General features: G+C 53.2%; 1 protein-coding gene across 2 annotated transcripts in view; it reads left to right on the plus strand.

Moving 5' to 3' along the window:
* Positions 1–848: 848 nt before the first annotated feature.
* Rbm19 (RNA binding motif protein 19) overlaps positions 849–21,324 on the plus strand; it is a 98,793-nt gene continuing 78,317 nt past the window's right edge. For both annotated transcript variants that reach the window (XM_004843727.4, XM_004843728.4), the window contains exons 1-15: positions 849–1,015; positions 4,890–5,072; positions 6,483–6,602; positions 6,731–6,766; positions 6,987–7,194; positions 8,163–8,404; positions 9,247–9,327; positions 13,661–13,739; positions 15,779–15,850; positions 16,651–16,854; positions 17,967–18,097; positions 18,943–19,061; positions 19,395–19,491; positions 20,445–20,555; positions 21,027–21,227. In XM_004843727.4, coding sequence (XP_004843784.1) covers positions 980–1,015; positions 4,890–5,072; positions 6,483–6,602; positions 6,731–6,766; positions 6,987–7,194; positions 8,163–8,404; positions 9,247–9,327; positions 13,661–13,739; positions 15,779–15,850; positions 16,651–16,854; positions 17,967–18,097; positions 18,943–19,061; positions 19,395–19,491; positions 20,445–20,555; positions 21,027–21,227 — 1,920 coding nt within the window. In that variant the 5' untranslated portion in view covers positions 849–979. The remainder of the gene's footprint in view (positions 1,016–4,889; positions 5,073–6,482; positions 6,603–6,730; positions 6,767–6,986; positions 7,195–8,162; positions 8,405–9,246; positions 9,328–13,660; positions 13,740–15,778; positions 15,851–16,650; positions 16,855–17,966; positions 18,098–18,942; positions 19,062–19,394; positions 19,492–20,444; positions 20,556–21,026; positions 21,228–21,324) is intronic.

The raw sequence follows: 21,324 nt of genomic DNA on the forward strand, positions 1-21,324 counted from the left end.
GAAGAAAATTGCAAAAGCCTGGGCAGGGTGTCCACTGTAGCCCAGGGTCTATAGGAAACAGGAAGTGCTGCTGTAAGGGGAGGAGATGGGCCGACTTCTTTTATTCTTGGTGACTCTGCCCCATCTAATAAAGGGTGCAGGGAGTGCTCAGAGAAGCAGCAGACCAATACCCCAGGCCTGTGCGATCTCTCTTCGAATCCGAGACGGTACAGAACCAACCCCACTTAACGGAGGAAGGCACAGGGGCTCACAGAGGTTAGTTCAACCAGGAACTCTTAGCTAGAAGGTCAACGGGCAGGAACAGGCCTAATGCTTGCAGGACTGGAATTGACCATGCGGTAGGGCCCTAAGCACCCCCCAGCTCAAATCTCAGATTCTTTCAGTCACATGATGTTGATAAAGTTGCTTCACTCGTTTGGTTCTCAGTTTATCCGCCTGCAAAATGGGGCTGTCCATTTCCAGTACGCATGTTCTAATATTTATGCAGCATGCTCAGTGATTGATTCATAATGCCTGGCAGACTGTAGGCCTCAGTTTCTCTAACTCTAAAAAGGAACAAGTATCCCTTATCTTGCCCCCGCTCTCTGGGCTGTTTTGGGATTCAAAATAAAATCGGGGACGGGACCAGAAAATGCCTTTTCCTAGGCGTTGGACATTAAAGATCCCTGCAATTACCCGATGATGTTGGGAACTGGCGCCCCCTGCTGAATTTTCTGCCCCATTGGCGTCTTTAGGAGCCGCCGAGGAACCTGCGCCTGCGCAGAACTCAGGCACTCGGCCTCTCCTCTCAGGGGTGTGACTTCCTCGAACTGCCGGGTTTGGGTCCGCCTACTTCCGGATGGGCGGGCCTTGGGGTGGGCCACGTGACTTTGTTCCGGCTCGCTAAAGATGGCGGCGCCCAGGGCAGCAGCGTGAAAGTTGCGGTAGGAAGACGCTGTCCCGCGGTGCTGACATAAAAAGCGGAGGGGGACCTTTCGCCATGTCGCGACTGATCGTGAAGAATCTCCCGAGTGGGGTGAGTGAATGGCCAGGACTTGGGATCTGAAAATGGGACCAGCTGGGAGCTGGTGGAAGAAAAAGGTGGCCGGAAAAAGTTGAGAGGTTTTTCGCTTTGGGGACTCCGAGAAGATCCAGACCCCAAAAGGGGTGGAACCTGGGTTTATCCCCATTTGACTGTTGGGGAGGACGGAATGTGGCTGCTAAAGGTCTCAGCTGACTTGTGGGGACCTGACTCAAATCTGACAGTTCTTTTAGGGAGATGTCAGCTCCTACCCTGACCCCATGCCCCGTTTCCACGGTCTCCTTATATTGCTCTGGCACTCGGGAATGCGTTGGGGAGGCACTTGGCTAGTATGTGCGGACCGGTGCGCGTTCCATTTCCCTCCCCCGTCTCCCTCAGGGAAAGTAAGAATACTGAGCGGGTGTGAAAGGCAATTTAAGTCATTTACCCAGTAAAGTAGGGAAGACTGCCCCAACCATGCTTTTCTGTTTCCTTAGAGACTACCACCGAACCTGACGTTGGACATTCAGTAAAAACATGAGTGAAGAAATAGAGGAATGTAGATGGCTGGGCGCAGTGTAGCGGTGTGAATCATCCTGTTTCACTGTAACTCTTCTTGGGTGGAGAGCCCCACCACTGGTGTGGCCACTGAGCTCCTGCCTCAAATCCATAATGAGCCATTTGGATGGCGGGGGTGTCTTCTGTACTCTTGGGGGCGTCCCCTTCCCTAGAAAAAGAACAAACGCAAAGCGATGTCGAGTCTATTAGTTTTTCTTTCTTCTTTTTACTTTGTCAGATAGGAGGGTTTTATGATACATGATTTTGAAAATTCAGACAGTACAATAGTGTGTAAAGTGAGAAGCAAAGTCTTGCTCCATTCTGCTCTCCATGTCTCACCAGGAGTAATGATCTTAAAGTAGTTCGTTTTTAGGACTCCTCGTAGGCATCTCTGGCCATTTCTTGGCCTCTTTAGCCCAGTGACTGTCTGCTGACTCTCCACTCTGAAAGATGAGGAGCTTAAATCATCTATTCCTCCCTTCCCTGTATTATTCTTTTTAATTCTTCTATCATTTACACTCAGTGGTGTGCTTTAAAAATATTTGTCATTGCTCCATTCACCAGCTTTCAACAGTGTCTCCTGATGCCACAGTTTGGTTGAGAATTTCAACTCAGCTCATCTTTTCCCTCCCAGTTTGTATTTCATTGTGCATCTCAGTATAGCTCCATCTTTCTATTGCTTGTCCTGTCTGGGGAATGAAACCATTAATAACAAAAACATGAACAGTAGCAGCCCTTGAAGAGGTTACTATTTGGCAACATTGAATCAGATGCTTTACATAAAGTAACTTATTTAACCCCCTCCTTAACCCTGAGTTAGCTTCCAGTCTTTCTATCATTTTAAAGGTAGAAAAATTGAAATACAGCCAGATAAACTCCTCTGCCTGAAGTCACACACAGTTGGTAATTCATATAGCAGGGATTGAATTGAGCAATCTGGTCCTAGAATTTGCATTCCTGCCCACTTTGCCTACCGTCTTTTGTAGCATAATTGCATGAACTTGTCTTAATTATTTTCCAGCAGGTAAAAAATTTTATTAATGAGGATTTGTGGTGTTGCTGACTTGTGGATAGAGGTGGACAAGACTTGGCTCCTGCATTTGTGAAGCTTGCAGGGTAGTGGAAGAGACAGACACCAGACTAAGGTGTAGGGATTGAAGTAGGAAGCACGTGCGGTGGGACCACAGCAGTGCTTTGTTACCTGACTCATCTGAGGGATCTAGCAAAGGCTTCCTGGAGGAGGTGATAAACTGAGTGTGAGGAGGACTTAGGAAGTCACTCAAAAGGTTCTGGTGGAGGAATGGCAGAATCAGACTTGAGTGAGGACTCTCCCATAATATAGGGACATGAATTCACTGGTTTTGTTTTTGTTTCAGTACTGGGTGTTGAACCCAGCTCCTTTGCCATAATCCACATCCCCAGCCCTTGTTTTATGTATTCATTTATTCATTTATTTATTCATTGTAGTACCAGGATTGAACCCAAGACCTTCACAGTGAGCTGTACCCTCAGAACTTTAAAAATTTTTATTACTAAATTGCCCAGGCTGGGCTCAAACTTGTGATCCTCTTGCTTCAGCCTCCCAGAGGGCTAGGACTACAGATAGGCAGGTGCTACCATGCTCGGCTTTGTTTTTAATTTTGAGACAGAAACTCACCAGGTCACTAAGTTTCCAGGGCTGGGTTTGAACTTATGATGATCCTCCTGCCTCAGCCTCCGCCAGGATTACAGCCATGCCACCACAGCCAGCTGAATTCAGTCTTTTATAGATCGGAGCTGAGTCACAGCCCTTGATTGTATAGACCTTGGGCAGAGCATTTGTTTCTGGAGTAAGTCTTTCATTTTCTCCTCTATAAAAATAGGTATGAAAAATTCCTAACCCAGCGACTGTGAGATTTCGATGACAGCGGAGTGGAGAAGCTGCCTCAGGGAGTTTCTCCATCTCGGGCTGCTGAAGCCTCTAGGTTCTTGCATTTTCAAACTCGTTTTGGCTGTTGGTGGGGCCCTGAGTGCCCCCGCAGCCTGCTTCCACACACTGTCTCCCAGCCTGCTCAGAAAACCCACTGAGGTGTAAGGCCGGCCCTGCTGGCGTGAGGATGGGAGAGCTAGCAGCCAGTTCTGCCTAGCGTGGGGGCCTCTTGTCCAAAATGTAATGGTATGGTTGTGGGGCTTGTCCGTTGCGGCCGTAACAAATCACCGTAATGCAAATGGGTTCATACCATTCTGGAGGTCAGAACCCTGGAATCGAGGTTGGGGTAGGGCTGCTGTCCTTCTAGAAGCCGTAAGGGAGAGTCTGTACCTTTGTCTACTTTGCTCAGCTTCTAGGGCCACCTGCCCTCCTGGGCTCCTAGCCCCACCCTTCCCCTAATAATGTAGCATCTTCCAATTGTTGCCCTTTATTTTCATCCTGACATCTCTTTCTCAGCCTGACCCTCCTGACTGCCTTTTCTGGGATTCTTGTGATGCCATTAGTCCCACCTGGAAAATCCAGATCATGCCCCCCACTATGGGATTCTTCATCAGAAGAAAAGGCACAATCTTCCTTGCCTTATAATATGATGCCAACCACAGGTTCCAGGGATTAGGATGGGACATCTTTTGGGAAGCTCCAGTTAGCAAACACTTACCTAGCTCACCACGTTCACTGATTCATTTATTCTGACAAGCCTATGTTAGGTGTCCACAACCGTTAGGGGTTTACTGTGATTATGTCATTGGTCTCAGCCTCACAGCAGCCTGTAGGGAGGGAAACAAGCAAGAGGCCTGAAGAGTTTCATTTCCTCATCAGTGCAGTGGGTCGGAGCCTGCTCACGGGCACACTGTAAGTGTTGGGTGACAGCTGGGACCTGGTCTGTACTGGTTAGCTTCCCTGTAGCTGAGACACAATACCCAGTGACTTGAAGGAGGAAAGGTTGAATGTAGCTCACGGGTTCAAGACATTCAGTCCATGGTCTGCTGGTTCCAAGACAGAAACATCATGGCTGTGGGGCATACAGAGCAAAGCTGTTCTGTTTATGGTGTTTAGGAAGCAGAGCAGGGCAGCAGCCCTGGAGAGGAATAGGCAAGGGACAGACATTTTGCCAGGGTCACACTTCCATGACCCACCTAGACACACCCAGGAACTCGCTTCGCTAATCTGCTAGGCATTCTGTTCCTTAATCCCATGAAGCTGCCGAGTCAGGATGGACGGTCACAGCAGAAAAGCCCAGGGTGCCGCCTCCGCATCTCAGGTCACCCTGGACATCCTGGGGCTTCCAGGTTTTCAGCCCATTTTGCTCTTTTGCCCTGAGGATCCCCCAGCTCCTCCCTCGTGGCACCTCCTGTGTTTCAGATGAAGGAGGAGCGCTTCCGGCAGCTGTTTGCCGCCTTCGGCACCCTGACTGACTGCAGCCTAAAGTTCACCAAAGATGGCAAGTTCCGCAAGTTCGGCTTCATTGGCTTCAAGTCGGAGGTGGAGGCCCAGAGGGCGCTGAGCCATTTCAACAAGTGCTTCATTGACACGGCCCGCATCACAGTGAGTCGGGCGCACGAAGCTCGCCTTTGTTGCCTGTCCAGAGCGATGCCAGTGGTCTGTCCCTCCACACGTGGTCCCAACTCTGTCCTCTTCAGACTGTGTGGTCCCACGCTTTCATGTGTGTCCCATTCCCCGGGCGTTGTTAGGGCTGTTAGCCAGGCGTACCCCTGGGGTTACTCAGTCAGCAAGCAGAGGTGGGGCCCGAGAGCGCGTGTGGCACAGGCTCTCAGAGGACGCCTGGCAGCTGCGCTAGGACCACACTTTGGGAAGCACAGGCGTGGACCCTTAAGCTGCCCGAGTCCAGTGCCATCAGAGCTGTGGCAGGGCAGCACCGGGGACCTGAGGAGCAGCAGGCCTTCTGGTCAGGGAGGAGTCAGGCAGGCTTCCTGGAGGAGGGCGTCCCGCTCGGCTCCCTCATGTGCATTTAATGACGTGGTAAAGCATCTCTCATGCTTTGTCGACAAGGAAAAAACCAGACAGACAAGTGTACATCCATGATTGGATTCAGCACCTCCAGGTCTGTTGGTCGTTGGTCTCTGTGCATGACCTGCGGCAAGGGCTGCTGCTAGGGTTTTCACCAAGTTGCGTGACCCCTCTCTAGATGGCAGGAACTGGGTCGACTGTCTTGTAACTCCCACTGCACTCTTTTCCACTGTTTGGTTTGTGTGCCATGAGCACATCTCTGTACAGTTGCTTGGAAAGGCCACACTAAGGAGCAGAGCTAGATAGCTGTCTCTCTCCCTGCGAAAGTGGTTGGCCAGCGAGCGTCAGAGTGTCACTTGGGTGTCACTCAGAGTGGCTGAGGTGGCAGTGCCCGGCAGAGCCAGCCCTCCCAAAGCCTGCCTTTGAGAGTGCACTTCAGGGTTAGGGCCCGAGAAGTACATGGGCTTCATGCTCAGTGGTCTTCCAAGCCCCCACGGTCACCCTGCTTTCCCCATTGCCCTAAAACTGTTCTCTGGGGCCAGCCGAGCTTTGCCTCATGTGATCAGAATAACCTGGCACCTGTGGCCGGGTTCATGTCATGGCCATCTTTTGGTGTGGTCAAGTAAAAAGCTTGGACTCCCTATTCCTGAGACACCCTGCGGTCCTGTGTGCACCCTGTCCCGTGCTCCCTGGGTCACTCGGGGCAAGTTACTTTCTGTCTCTGTGCTTTGGTTTTCTGGTCTGGGAATGCGAGAGGAGGAGGCCCAGCATACCCACAGTGGACACTCGGAGAGCACTCAAGTCAGTGGCCACGGGAGGGTTCCTAAGAAGGGACTTAAAATGACTTTACAGGGACACAGCCAAGGCCCAGGGTGATAACATCCAATTTGCTTCCATTAACTCAAGTTAGTGGCAGCTGCCTGTCTATGAAGTCCAAGCCTCCCGATGCCGTGACAGCTGTAACAAGCACCCCGTTTTCCCTCTCAGGTGGAGTTCTGCAAGTCCTTTGGGGACCCGACAAAGCCCCGAGCCTGGAGCAAACATGCCCAGAAACCCAGCGAGCCCAAGAAGTCTCAGAAAGACTCTGCTTGCCCAGAAACTAAGAAAGTACGCAGGTGTCGCTCCCTTTCCACCCGGTGTCAGCAGGGTGGTCCCTCCCCAGGGCAGGGCAGGGCAGGGCAATCCCGGCTTCCTTTCCCTGTGTGACCCTCGCTGGCTGTGCCTTCTGCTTTTAGGAGAAGAAGAAAAGGGAGCCGAGTGAACTGGAGAAGGTGAGCGAGTGTCCCATTCACGGAGAGGGAGGGGCTGGCCAGGATGCTGGGCGCTGTGTCTGTGGTTTCTGTCTGCCTTCCACACCTGGCCCTCGGGTCCACTGGAGGTCGGGGGGCGCGAGCTCGGAGGATGCTCTTCCCCTCCTGAGAGTGAGGAAGGCCGAGCCTGTCTGAGCCGGCTCTGCCTCTTCTCTCTCCTCCCCCATCCCTGCGGCATCAGCTGAAGGAAGACACCGAGTTCCAGGAGTTCCTGTCAGTTCACCAGAAGAGGACGCAGGTGGCCACATGGGCCAACGATGCGCTGGACACTGAGCTCCCTAGAGGGAAGGGCAAGTCAGCCAGCGACTACCTGAACTTTGACTCTGACTCCGGGCAGGAGAGTGAGGAGGAGGAGGAGGAGGAGGAGGCAGCAGGGGAGGAGCTGGAAGGTGAGGCCGGTGCTCCATGCCAGGGTGTGTGCCTGGCCTGGCCTGTGCCTGCCATCGGGCTGACGGGCACCGGGGTGCCCTCTGTCACACCCAGGATGGGCAGGCCGGACACTGCCCTCGAACCCCCTCCAGTGGGCGATTACCGCAGGGACCTCCGCCCTGACTAATCTTGTCACTTGCTAGGTCAGTCAGTCTGTCACTCATCAGGCAACGCACAAATGTCCTCCTTTATACAAAGTGTACTGTATGCAAAGGGTACAGAGTAAGTAGCAAATTAGTAGAATGAGCAGGTTTGAAGACCTAATGTACAACATGAGGACAGTCGTTAGAACTAGTGTATTTACTCAGGATTTTTGCAAAACAAGTAGATTGCTACTCACTAGGTAGTAGGTGGCTGCCTCTACCACGGGGCAGAAACAGATTACTATACAAGGGACTAATTGCTTCCACTACGGTAACCATTGTATTGACAGTGTGTGTGACGTGTGTGCATTTTAATACAGTCATCTTTTCGAAAGAGATTAAATCAGCTGGGCACAGTGGCACATGCCTGTAAGCCTTGCACCCAGGATGCTGAGGCAGGAGGTTCATGAGTTCAAGGCTAGCCCGGGCTGCATTGAATTCACAGCCAGACTGGACTAAGTAGTAAGGCCCTATTTAAAATACAAATGAAGGGCCGGGGATTTAGCTTAGTGGTGCTGCCACCTGCCTCGCAAGCACAAGGTCCCAAGTTCGATCCCTGGTACCAAAAAAAAAAATACAAATGAATGACTAAACAGTGGCCATAAAAGGACACAGAAAGGCTGGTGATGGGGAGCCATAGAGCTCTCGGTGCTCCTTATCGTATGATTTATTGGAGCCTCTGGGCACAAGCCCTGGTCATGCTGGGTGTGGCACCGAGGGCCACCTGGCCCCTGCTGTCCTATTTGCTGGTGAAGGTCGTGACCCTGGCCTTGCTGCTTTTCCAGGGGAGCAGGACCTCAAGCCCAAGGCAGCTGTGCAGAAGGAGCTGTCGGACATGGACTACCTGAAATCCAAGATGGTACAGGCTGGCTCAGTCTCTTCCCTGGAGGAGGAGAGTGAAGATGAAGCCATGAACTGTGATGAAGAGAGTGAGGCCAAAGAAGAGGAGGAAACAGAGCGCAGGGCGGCCAGCCCGGGACACAGGGCCCCACCTGAGCATGGGAGACCCCAGGACTCCAGAGCTGAGGTGCGTGTGCATCTTGGGGACAGAGGGACAGAGGGAGTATGGAACTGCCGACCGGAGTTGAGGGGCGGAGGTGAGCTAGTGAGGGCCAGGAGTGGGTCACCCTTCCTGTTCAGCGACACGGCAGACTGATGGGAATGGGCTCGTCACACAGAGTGGTAGATAAGATTAGTCGAGAGCTTGCTACCAGCCAGGCCTGGAACCCGCAGGTCCTTGTGTCTCATCACAGTCCTTGGGGCAGGTGTCCTTGTCCCATCTCACAGGTGAGGAAACCAAGCCCTGGAGAAGGGAATTGACTAACACAGGAAGGTCATGGCCGGGACGGAGCGGCGTCAGGACTCAGACCCGGGGCTGCCGGGCTCTGATGTGGGGATTATAAAGCTCATGTGACCATGGAGGACAGTCTCCTTATCTTCTTATCCCCCTTATCCCCCACCAGGAGCGCTTGGGCATACAGTTCAGGGTGGGCTTTGCTGGGAACTGAGTTCAAGTCAGAGCAGGTTTTGTCCCCATGGAGTTTCCAAGAACTTGGATTTTTTTAGAGCTACTTGGATTCCAGAATTACGGGGAAAGATCCTGAACCCAGAATCCCTATGAAATTATAATAGGGATTTAGCAGGACACTGGCACCTACCAAGGGCTAGGCAAGGTGTGTGGCACTGAGGTGTCCCTGCAGCAGTGGCAGCCGTGTCGCTGTACCTCAAGGCTCCTTCCCGACCCTTCTGGCCTTCCCAGAAGCCTGGGACCCAGCACCCTTTCCGGCCCTGAGCCATCCCAGTCCACCTGCTGCCTCGGCACCAGGGAGCTCACTGAGCCCTTTCTCTCTGTTCTCTGCAATCCCTCAGTCGGAGAAACCTACAAACCAGAAAGAGCCCACCACCTGCCACACCGTGAAGCTGCGGGGAGCCCCATTCAACGTCACAGAGGTATGTGCTCACCGGGGACACGGGCAGGAGCTAAGAATGTGATCAAGAAGAAGCCCAAGGCCAGAAAGGCTGCTAGATAACATCTCAGGCACGTTATTATCTTGTCATTGCAAGGAAGCAGGGACACCTGCATCAAGACTGGCTTCATTCACCCATGTCTACCCAGGGAATGGGCAGACTTTCTATAAAGGGGACAGGGACAGCTGGTGAATATTTAAAGCCTATGGTCAGTACAGTGTGTTGCACCTCCACTATCCAGCGCGTATAACACAAAAGCAGTTAGACATGGGTAAGCAAATGAGCATGGCTGTGTTCCAATAAAACTTTATGTGTAAAAACAGGCAGCAGGCCAGATCTGGCCCATGGGCTGTAGTTTGCTGACTCTGGGTCTAAACGAGCAGAGAACACTGAATTTCCCTTCTTTTGAAAGTCATAGAAGTTCAATAGAAATTCAAAACAATGTAGCTAAAGAAAAAGAATGTAAAAATCACCTGTAGCTGGGATGACTGTGTACATCGTCAGCCCCACCAAGTGGAGAGTCAGGCTGTAGCCAGAGAGGTTGCAGGTGCAATGGCCACAGATGTGACAGCCACCTGTGCCGGGCTAGGTCGCATGGATGACACCCACTCCTACAATGGGGCCTGTCTGAAACAGTTTTTTCTTCGCATACAAACATTGACCCCGTCTTTTTATTTTCATTTGATTTTTTGGTTTAATTTTTATTAGTATGTTTACAGTATGTAATAATTACATTGCCATGCGGAGTTGGTGCCTATATATAATACATCTTTTTGCATCCCTTCCCTTTCTGTTTTTAAAAAGCATTCCTGGGCTAGGGATTTAGCTCAGTGGCACCACGCCTGCCTCGCAAGTGCAAGGTTGTGAGTTCCATCCCCGGTACAAAAAAACAACATTCCTTCAAAGGAAGTGCTGCAAAACTTCTCTCCCCTCGTCCAGATCCGTTGTAAACATCTTTGAATACCAGTGTGCTCTGCCACGGCGGCATTTTTCATGCAGCATGCTCTTCCTCCCTCAGCCTACTCTTTGATGTATTTACCCAGGATAAATTGGAAGATGGGGGCTTTTTTTGCTATTAGAAGTACTGATAGGGGCCGGTGATTTAGCTCAGTAGTTTTGCTGCCTGCCTCGCAACTGCAGGGTCCCGAGTTCAATCCCTGGTACCAAAAAAAAAAAAAGAAGTACTGATGCAGTTCTTTGCAATCAGAGATCAGCAGACTGTTTTTGTAAAGACCAGCTAATAAATAAATATTTTAGGCTTTGTTAGCTGCATCATCTCTGTCATTCTTTTTCTTTTCTTGAAAGAGTGCTTTGACAGTGTGGCGAACCATTGGCCGTACAGAACCAGGCATGGGGGGGCAGTGGCCCACGGGCTGAAGTGTGCCAGCCCTTGCCCCAGGTGAATGGTACCTCAAGTACATGCATGTGCGTTTTTAAGGCACTGACACAGAATGTCACTTGTCCCCTGGGTCCTAATGTCCCCTTTCTCACCAGAGGGTTAGACTACTCATTTCCCCAAGCGCTGTGTATTAGCATTGCTTTGATATTTACCAATATGACAGGTGAAAACGCATCGCCTTTCAGTTTATATTTTAAATTACTCGTGAGATCTGCTATCCTTTCACATTTGTAGATACGGTGTTTGTCCTTGTTTGGAAAATACTGAGCCTTTTTTCTCTCAAAGTGTTCATCTCTTTCGATAATTTGTGCATTTACAACTATAGTACTTCTCAAAGTTCTGAGAAGCAGATGCTGGGATTTTGTAAGAGTAAATTGTCTGAATTTTGGATCAGAATCCTTTCAATACCAGCCATGCAGGAAGCCACATGTTTTACTTACAAAAAAAAAAAAAAGTTAAATACTTGGAAATGTAATGTCCAGAAGTTTGTGAATTTCCTCTATACAAACAATAACGGAAAAAATAATGGAAAAAAAATTTCTTTTATATATCAACCGAACAGATAAACTAGATATTCTGACAAATGTTGCTGGGGAGAGGGGGCTGAATGGACATTCTAATGAAAGTTTGGGAGCTTCTGTGAAAAGGAAATGTGAAATTTCACTGAAAGACTTAAGAACATTTACATAAATGGAAAGCCAGACTTCATTCCCAGAATATAAAAATTCTAGTTTTTAATTAGTGAAAGAATGGAGCAGTTTGATGAGCTCACACTCACGGTGTTTGCTAACCTGGCCGATGTAGAGAGCAGGCTGCGATGTGCGGCAAGAGAGGACCCTCCCCCTACGCAGTGCTGAAAAATTATTTTAAAGCTACAGCAGTTAGAACATTGTGGTTTAGGGAAAGGGTTGACAGGTTATTGGGCAAGCCAGATTATTCTGTAAATAGTGATGCAACAAGCAGTTACCTTTTTAAAGTTTTCATTTTGTTTTGTTTTGCTTTGCTTTTTGACCTGGAATGGAACTTGGGGTGTCCTGCTGGCTCGGTAGGTGTTCTACCCTGGGCGACACCCTCACCCACTAATGTTTTTGAAGAGAAACAAAAGAATGATGAACCCTTGTCTTACTTGTGGCTACAAATTTAAGGTGCATTAAGGATGGAAGGACCTTTTTAAGCAATTTGTAAAATTTGATAGCCTTAAGGAAAAAGATTGATTACATGCCAATTAAAACTTGTTAGGCACCAAATGTCATAAATAAAGATAAACTACAAGTATTTATAGCACAACAGTAAAAAACTCTTACTTCTTTAATTTATTCATTTATTTATTGATTGATATTTAAAAATTTTTTGTGTGTTTTGACGCAGGGTCTCCCTTTGTAGTTCAGCCTGGCTCTCAACTCACTATGTAGCCCAGGCTGGCCTCGAACCTGTGGCAATCCTCCTGCCTCAGCCTCCCAAGTGCTGGGATTACAGGCATACGCCACTATGCCCAGCTTTACTTTTTAAATTTACAGATAGACATTTATAAAGGACATACAAACCAGTAGAAAAATGGACAAAGGGAAGGAGGTTTTGCAAGGAAAATGAGTTCCCATGGTGAATACAGATGTTTGAATTGGCTCACAATTATTTTTTTAAAAGAACAATAAAAAAACCTAGGTGATCATGTTTTCCACATGCCAAATTGGCAAACATTTTCAACCTTTGATGCTAAATAAACCCTTCCTTGTGCTTTTGGCTCAGCCTTTGGGAGGGTGACTTGGAACTGTGAGGATCAGGAGTGTTCATGCCTGTGCCAAGCCACTCTCTACCCAAGACCACCAACATCTGAATGCACCAGTGCTTACAACAGCCTCCTTTTGTTGCCTGTTATTTATAACTTAATGTGTTCATTTATAGTCATTTCATTTATAAAAACAAAGAACTGGAAACAGCCTTTGAGCTCCATCACTAGGGAAGTGGCTCTGTCCATGATTCACAACAGGCCATGAACTGCCCCCTCGGGAACATGTGGCCATGTGTGGGGCATTTCTGGTTGTCACAGCTGTTGGGGTGGGGCATCCAGGGAGCAGAGGCCAGGGCACTGCCAGATACCTGTAGTGCATGATCAGCTCCACAACGAAGAACCGCCAAGCCCCAGTGTCAACAGTGCCACCACTGAGAAGCCCCGGGATAACTAAACTGTGACACTGAAGCAGTAAAGTACAGTGTGTCATTGCAGCAACGCACTGCTCTTAGAAGGTGCCTAAGAATGAGAAAACCCGAAGAACTCAGTAAGAAGTAAGGGTGTAGTTCTGGTCATGGAATTATGGATGTTTCTTGTTTCCTTATTTGCACTTTTCAGTGTCTGTTAGAATATCATATCCTGTGTGTTTTGCTTTTAAAAATGTTTTTAAGTCATACCCATGTCCAAAATGGGGAGTAGTTAAGAAAATCAGGACCCAAATACAATATTACTTCAGGTTTGGCACCATAAAGTACAGTAGGACAAAGAGATCTTCATGGTTTCATGAGAAGGCCAGATTTAATCCCCAGTAAATTTTTAAAACTTCTCAGAAGATAGAAGATGCCTTAAAATACTGATGGTGACATTCCTTTTTATATTTATATTGTTAATTTCTTTCAGAATTTTCCCAAGGTAATTTTATTTTGGAATGAAGAAAAGATGCATGTAATTTTAAAGGAAAGAAGAAAAACTCTAAAGGCTGAGATGCTTTGCAGTCTTTTCTGACTTGGAGATTTGCCCCATATCTTCTTTTTTTTGGTACCAGGGATCGAACTCAGGACCTTGCGCTTGCGAGGCAGGCGGCAGAACCACTGAGCTAAATCCCCAGCCCCTTGCCCCATATCTTCTTATTAGATTGCACTTTTAGCATTGAACTGATAATGGAGAAATTTTTCTTTTTCTTACAGAAAAATGTTACAGAATTCCTGGCTCCCCTGAAGCCAGTGGCCATTCGAATAGTGAGAAATGCTCATGGGAACAAAACAGGTAAGGTCTTGGGGATGTTTGGGCGGGAGAGAGCAGGCACCCCAACCTTTTTAGCCCCAGGGATTGGTTTCAGGGAAGACAGTTCCCCACTGGCCAGGCCAGGTTCAGGCTGACTCGAGGGGCACATAGCCTAGATGCCCCATGCACAGTTCATGGTAGGGTTCCAGCCCCTATGAGAGTCTAATGCCACCAGTGACCTGGCAGGAGGCGGGGCTCAGGTGGTAATGCCAGCTTCAAAGCTTCATTTCCTCCGCTGCCATCCACCTATGTGGCCTGGTCCCTAATAGCACACAATCCATGGTGCAGGGACTGGGGACTCCTGGGTCCAGATGTGCAGGTCAGAGATCTGGGCCACTTGTTTAAAGGAAAAGGTTTAAGGAGGACAACCTTTTTTTTCCCCTATGTGTGGTCCTCAGTTCTGTGGCTGTGATTAAACTGTTTAGGACTCGTCCCTGCCCCTGGCTGCCTGGCCTGCAGTGACAGGGTTTCACCTGTGTATCTCCCTGCCCCAGCTGCTTACCCGTAGGCTCCTGTTCCCTTAGATCAACACCCACAGGTCTGTGGTCTCCGGGCCAAGTCCATGGACAGCTGTGCTCATGGGTGGGGCTCTACCTTCCGGCCCATTGCGGTGCTATCCCCACTCCGCCCTTGGCAGGTGTCCCCCATTCTCTGAGGTGGGGATCCCGGGGGAACTGGGCACTTGCCCCCAGCCTGTTGCTCGCCAGCCCAGGGGATGCAGCAGCAGAATGGCCACGTCCAGACCGAGGCCGCAGAGTCTGGCACTGCAGGGTGGTGACGTCCTTGGCAGGAAGAGGCTGCTGGGCAGAGCAATGGAGGTTTCCCAGGCAGCACTTGAGGAAGAGTGTGCGTCAGGGTTTCTGGTCCCCTTCCTGTTCTGCACTCCTTCCCCGGCCCACTCACTGGGCTGACTCCTGCGAGTGGCCTTCCTGCTCTCTTTGTACACTCACTTGGATGCAGTGGGGAGCAGGAGAAAGATCCCAGTCTTCTGAGCTTGGGCAGAGGACACAGCCTCGGTGTCCGTGTCCCAGCAGTGGGCTGAGCCTGTGTCATCCTTGGGGGGAGTCAGAGCTAACACTGGGACAGTGCTGAGCACCGACGTGAGCCCTGTGAGAACCACTGTGAACGTCAGTGGTCCTGGTGCTGGTGGTCGTGGGGACCAGACAGGAAGCAGAAGGGAGCATGTTGGAGTTGCCCAGGCTGAGAGAGAACCATGTTGGGGCCGCTGCTGGAGAGCACTGGCATGGAGCAGCTCACTTTGAGGGTCACCAGCGTCCCTGCCGAGGAGCTGGGACAGGGCAGGCCAGGCCCTCGGGCCTTGGCAAGGGTGGGCTGTGGGCAGATCAGCATGGTCCCTGGCAGGTGGGGCGGCCTGGAGCAGGGCCTGCGGAGGCTCTGGCACTCCTGATGCAAGCTGGGCCCTGTGACTGGGGGGGGGGGGGGGGCGTGGAGGATGTTTATGGGGTGGATGAGGTGCGTGCGTGGGGGCCGAGGGAGAAGGGACCGCGAAGGAAGTGAAAACACCCTCGTGAAAGAGGCAGAAACCCCACGGGCTTTGGACCAGGTTCCAGCATTGCCACCACATAGCCCTATGACCCTGCATGTGTCACCTAACGCGCCCAGTGAGGGGGGGGCGTGCGAGACCCAGCAACCCCTGTTTCTGCACAAGTCGGGCCTCAGGAGCTCGGGGAAAGGGTCTCAAAGGTGACTCCTGGCGCTGAGCTGGGCCCAGCGCTGCCACCGCAGGGGGAGAATGTGGTAGGTGGGAGGGGGCTGGGAGGAGGCCGAAGACCTGTGTCTCTGACTCCTGGGGCCCAGCGCCTTCAGCCACAAACCAGGCCTTGGGGTTTGAATGCGCCCTCCTGGGGGGCTGGGCTGGCCTAGGCAGCATCTGTTTGTTGTTGGAGATTTAGCAAAGACAGGGGCCCCCCACTGTGTACCCAGCACAGGGCGGGCATCCCTGTGACTCCCACGAGCGTCCCAGGTCTGCAGAGCTCACCTTCGCCGTCGTCCTCTCTCAGGGTACATCTTTGTGGATTTCAGCAGCGAAGAAGAAGTGAAGAAAGCGCTGAAATGCAACCGAGAGTACATGGGTAAGGAGCACCAAGTGGGAGTGGTCACAGAGCGTGTACGTGTTTGTTCCTGTGTGTGTGTGCATGTGTGTGCATGTGTGCATGCACTGAGCACTCTCTGCCAGGCACTGCTGTGGGCACCGGGAGTACAACAGTGAGCAAGGGGACCACAGTCCCTGCCCCTGCGGCTGCCACGGCAGGGAGATGGGCAGTGAGGAGTAAAGGAGCAGCCGCTGCATGGGGGGAAGCAGACACACGAGGCTCCCGAGGCCCGCAAGGATGGAGACGGCACGTCTATAACAGGAGCACATCTGCTGTGGCCTGGCTGAGGGCTGACAGTCCCAGAGTTGGGTGGATGCGATCTCTGATCTATCCTTGGTCTGGGAGCGATTGGATCCTGCCGGTTTTCTCGGTATCAGCAGTTCAGGTGGGAGGTATCCTTGAGCTCCTGGGTGTGTGTGGGACACAGGTGATAGGTGAGCTACTTAAACACATGGACGCAGCGGCAGTTCAGCAGCAGGTGTAGTAGTTATCCAGGGTCAGGTTGTCCCTGAGACCCGTCCCTCGGCACAGCAACCACCAGTGCCAGAGATCGGGCCGCAGAACTCAGGACACGTCCCTGGGGTCTGGGGTGGCCCAGGTGGGCTCCCCTGGGTCACGGCTGCACCGCATGATGAGTGAGGTCCCTCTGTCCCCAGTCCGTCCTCGCTCACCTTGGCTGTGGCATCTGGAAGGTAGCATAGAAGAGCTGGACTCGCCGGCCAAGGTGTCTGTAGTTCGGGGGATCCCCAACCCCAGCCCTGACCCCTGCCCTCTCATAGGTGGGCGCTATATCGAGGTATTTAGGGAGAAGCAGGTCCCCATGGCCAAGGAGCCCCTGAAGAGCAGCACCAAAGCTTGGCAAGGCCGGATGCTCGGGGAGAACGAGGAGGAGGAGGACCTGGCCGACTCCGGGAGGCTCTTCGTGCGCAACCTGCCCTACACCAGCACTGAGGAGGACCTGGAGAAACTCTTCTCCACCTACGGTAGGCGGCCCCTCCAGGCCACCGAAGCCCAGCGGCAGATCCCCAGTGCCCAGACATGGGCCTCCGACACAGTCCTGGGCCCGGTCCTGGCCTCGGGCAGGGGCTCCTGACCTCCAGCCTGGCTCTCCTTTGTCCTGTCTGTCATAAGGGGCTCCCTGTCCCTGAGCTGCCACAGGCTCAGTGTTGTCTTCAGCCGTCCGAACTCAAACTCTGCACTTTTGCTCTCTCGACGCCAAGCTGCAGGGGTGGAGCCGTTTTCCTTGCTGGCCACATCCTCGCCTCTCCATGCCCCTGGCCAGGAAACCTCCACTGCCTAAAGTCTTCCTGTGCAGCCCAGCTGTCGGCAGTGGGGGCTGGTTCTGTGCTCGTCCCACTGTCATTCTCAGGCCGAGAACTTGGGTGCCTATAGCTCAGCTTGGTCACACCGGGTGCACGGGCGTCAAAGGGAAGGAACACGGGGGTCAGAGAGGGATGAGGGCTTGGCGCCCGAGAGGCCGTTCTGGGTGCTGGAGGGTCAGAGGGGCTGCTCGAGTGCAGAGGAGGGCCAAGAGGCCCCGAGTTGTGGGCGTGGTGCCCTGCATGGGACCTGCTGGCAGGCAAGGGGGCGTCATCTCCGTCTGGTGTCCACCCTCTCCTCACCAGCTTCTTCCACATGGGCTGAGGCCCCAGTTTCGGCTGCAGAGCTGGCCAGGGGGAGAGGCTTTGTCCGGAGATGCCAGGTGTCCACTGGGGAAGACAGAGCCAGAGGGGACGTGGCTGCTCCCTGGACCATACTTTGAGTGTGACGAGCTCCGCCTGGCACTTTCAGGGCACGGAGGACAGCAGGGGTGCAGGCACATCGCGTGTCACCGGTTAGCGCGTTCCACCCTGGCGGCCACTCTCCTGCCGCGGTTTAGTGAGAAGCCGATGCCTGTGCCTTCCCTGAGGCAGCCACCATGCACTGTAGGCGCCTCACCCTGCGCTCTCAGGACAGACAGCAGGGCATATCGGGTGACACCCTTGGCCTGGAGCTTGGTCACCCTGGGCCAAGCGGCCTCAGTGACCCCAGCAGCTGTCCCGTGCTCTTAGGGTCACCCCAATTCACAGGGGACTGATGTGTCTCCTGTCCTCAGGGCCCCTGTCAGAGCTGCACTTCCCCATCGACAGCCTGACCAAGAAGCCCAAGGGCTTTGCCTTCGTCACCTTCCTGTTCCCAGAGCATGCCGTGAAGGCCTACTCGGCGGTGGACGGGCAGGTGTTCCAGGTGAGGGGCTCGGGCGGCCGGAGGCCTTGGCTGTGTGTGCCTGCGTGCACGTGTCTGGGTTTTGGGCCTAACAACCTGCAGCAGCCTGCCAGGCTGCGACCTCCAGAGAGCTGCTGCGGGCTTACGGGTGCGACCTCCACAAGGGCGGGGTCTGTTCCCCTCGCTGCTGTGCGGTGCCTAGAACAGCACCTAGCACAGAGTGGGCCCTGAGGACTGGTTGAGTGAATAAACGTGATTTTTGCTGCCAGAAATACCTCCCTCGGTGAGCGAGGAGGGTGTCTGCCAGGCTTGGTGGTGCACGCCTTGTAATCCCAGCACTCTGGGAGGCTGAGGCAGGAGGATCACCAAGTTCAAGCCCAGCCTGGGCAATTTAGTGAGACCCTGTCTCAAAAATTTTAAAAGGGGAGCTGGTGGCTGGGTATGTAACCCAGTGTGAAGGCCATGAGTTCCATCCCCAGTACTGCCGAATAAAGAGAAAGAAAGGCATCTGCCATGGGCGAGGACAGTGACGGCTTAGGGTAGTGTGGGACGCTGTCCTCTTCCCGGTGTCCCCAGGGGAAGGGCTTAGCTCACCCAGATCCCCAGGCTGCCTGATCCCCAGGCTGCCTCGTCATACTTGGTCCTTTTCTTCTTCCTTTCTTTTGTGGTCTCCAGGCCACGAATTCTCACATGCATGGGGCGGGGCTGGGCCGCTGTAGGCGTTGCTCGCACAGTACAGGTTTCCTTCCCTCATCCTTACCACCCCAGGCAGCCTGGGAGCAGCCACACGGTCACCCTGCTGGCGTCCCCGCCCCGCAGTCCCAGTCCTCAGGGGCTTTCCTTTACCCCTCGCCCCACCCCTGCAGGGCAGGATGCTGCACGTGCTGCCATCCACCATCAGGAAGGAGGCCAGCGAGGAGGCGGGCGCCCCGGGATCATCTTACAAGAGGAAGAAGGACTCCAAGGACAAAGCCAACAGTGCCAGGTCCCTCTCAGCAGGCCGTGCCCTCTGAGCCCCTTTGCCCGGTCCTTTCACTGTCCACAGTGGGTTTAGTCCAGAGCCTCGGTGTCTATCTGTGAAATGGGGCAGGCGGTGCAGTGCCTCAGTTGTGCAGTGTCGTGTGGGACGAGCCCAGCCCAGAGACGGTGCTTGACACCTTAGGGCCAGCCAGGCCCGCTGTCTGTCCCAGCCTCAGGCCTGTGTACTTAGCCAGGACGCATGTGTTGGGGGAGGGAAGCCCGACCCGGAGCCGTAGCTTTTTCGCCTGAAAATCCCCGGTCCAGCCACCCCATGACCCCGCCTGCCTCTGTCCCTCAGCTCCCACAACTGGAACACGCTGTTTATGGGGCCGAACGCCGTGGCCGACGCCATCGCACGCAAGTACAATGCCACCAAGAGCCAAGTGTTTGACCACGTGAGTGGGGGCGTGTGCGCGCATGCGTGAGTGTATGCTTGTGCATACTGGGTCTCCACACATCCTATTTTCAAACGCACATATCAGGCAGTAGACGCCTGCCGATGACTCTCAGACCAGACCCGGGAGTGTTCCCAGCCAGGTGACAGAGGCGTCCTCCCCAGACACCCAGGGTCAGTGCTGTCAGAAGTGGAGCGCACGCCACCTCTGTGACTGAGTATCCCGGTGGCCGCGTTGCAAACAGGCAAAAAGAAACAGGCAAAATTATGAATGATTTTAATAATACGTTTTACTTAATATATCCAAAATATTACTTCAACATAGGGACAATGTTAAAAAAATTTCATTCTTTTTTTCATATTAAATCCAGGGTATCTTTCAAAGTCAGCACAGTGCTGATTTGAACTTGTCCCGTTTCCAGTGCGCTGTGGCTCTGTGGCTTGTGGCCTAAGTCTGGAGGAGGGGTGTAAGGGTACCGCAGTCCCCTCTGAGCCATAGCAGGCCATCAGTGCCGGGACAGGGAGGTCCCCACCTAGTGCCTTGTAACGGGGAAGACCCTGACCATGAACAGAGTGAAGAACAGTGACCTCCAGGGCAGCATAGGCAGCAAGGGTGGGCAGGCAGTCAGCAGGGCAACACAGGAGCAGGAACTGTGGGATGAGGGGCTGGGGATAGGAGCCCTCTGAGACCCACGTCCTGAGCTCTGAGGGGACAGCAGGCTGAGCGGGCAGGGGCAGCAGAGATCCGCCACCTGGACAGAGAAGGCAGCGCGGGAAGGGGAATCTGCAGAGGGGACTGTGAAGTCCCGGATGTACTGTATATGTCACGGGGAGCCAGACCCACAGCGCCGCTGACCGAACCATTGCTCCTGAGCCTCCTCGGCGGCTGGTTGAGGAGGCAAGCAAATCAACTACCTGACAGGCCGCGAGCGTCTTCCTTTCCTCCTCCCACAGGAGACCAAGGGCAGTGTGGCGGTACGTGTGGCCCTGGGGGAGACCCAGCTGGTCCAGGAAGTGCGGCGCTTTCTCCTAGACAACGGGGTCTGCCTGGACTCCTTCAGCCAGGTGGGTGCTCGCTGCCCCTCCAGCAGGCTGCCATGGGAGCCTTATTTATTTCGGGGGAATCCTGCAGGCTGGGTCCTCATAAGTGTTCTACCCAAAGGACAGGGTACCCCAACTCCTGGGCTGCTCCAGGTTGAGCGCCTGGGCACCTCCTGCTTCCCACAGCCTTGGCAGCAGTAGGCAGGAAGAATCCCTGGGCACTGAGGCACCGGACTTGGTCATGGGAGGCCTGTCTGGGGTGTCCTGGGAGGTCCAGCTGGGGCCGTGGTGGGCCCTGTTGGATCTGTGTCTCACAGCGCAGGGGCTGGGATTAGACTCATGAGCCACTAAGCCGTGAGCTCCACCCGCCGAGAGCTGCCCCTCGTCCATGGAACCAGTGAGGCCGAACACCACTGGTCCATGCTGGTGCCAGGCTGAGGAGCCCCTCCTCTGGCCCACGCATGACCTCGACCCCGCCACCCCCCAACTCTGCAGGCCGCAGCAGAGCGAAGCAAGACGGTGATTCTGGCCAAGAACCTTCCAGCGGGCACCCTGGCAGCTGAGCTGCAGGAGACCTTCGGCCGTTTTGGCAGCCTGGGCCGCGTGCTGCTGCCCGAAGGTGGCGTCACAGCCATCGTGGAGTTCCTGGAGCCCCTGGAGGCCCGCAAGGCCTTCAGACACCTGGCCTATTCCAAGGTAGGGCTGCCGAGCCACAGCCTGTGATGGGCAAAGATGGAGGGGTGCTCCAGGCTCAGGGGTACAGGAGCTGCCGGGCTGAGGGAGCTCAGCCAGA

The sequence above is a fragment of the Heterocephalus glaber genome, unplaced genomic scaffold, assembly GCF_053883595.1.
Source record: "Heterocephalus glaber isolate CG9 unplaced genomic scaffold, H.glaber_assembly_v1.0 deba00001687, whole genome shotgun sequence".
Lineage (NCBI taxonomy): Eukaryota > Metazoa > Chordata > Mammalia > Rodentia > Bathyergidae > Heterocephalus > Heterocephalus glaber.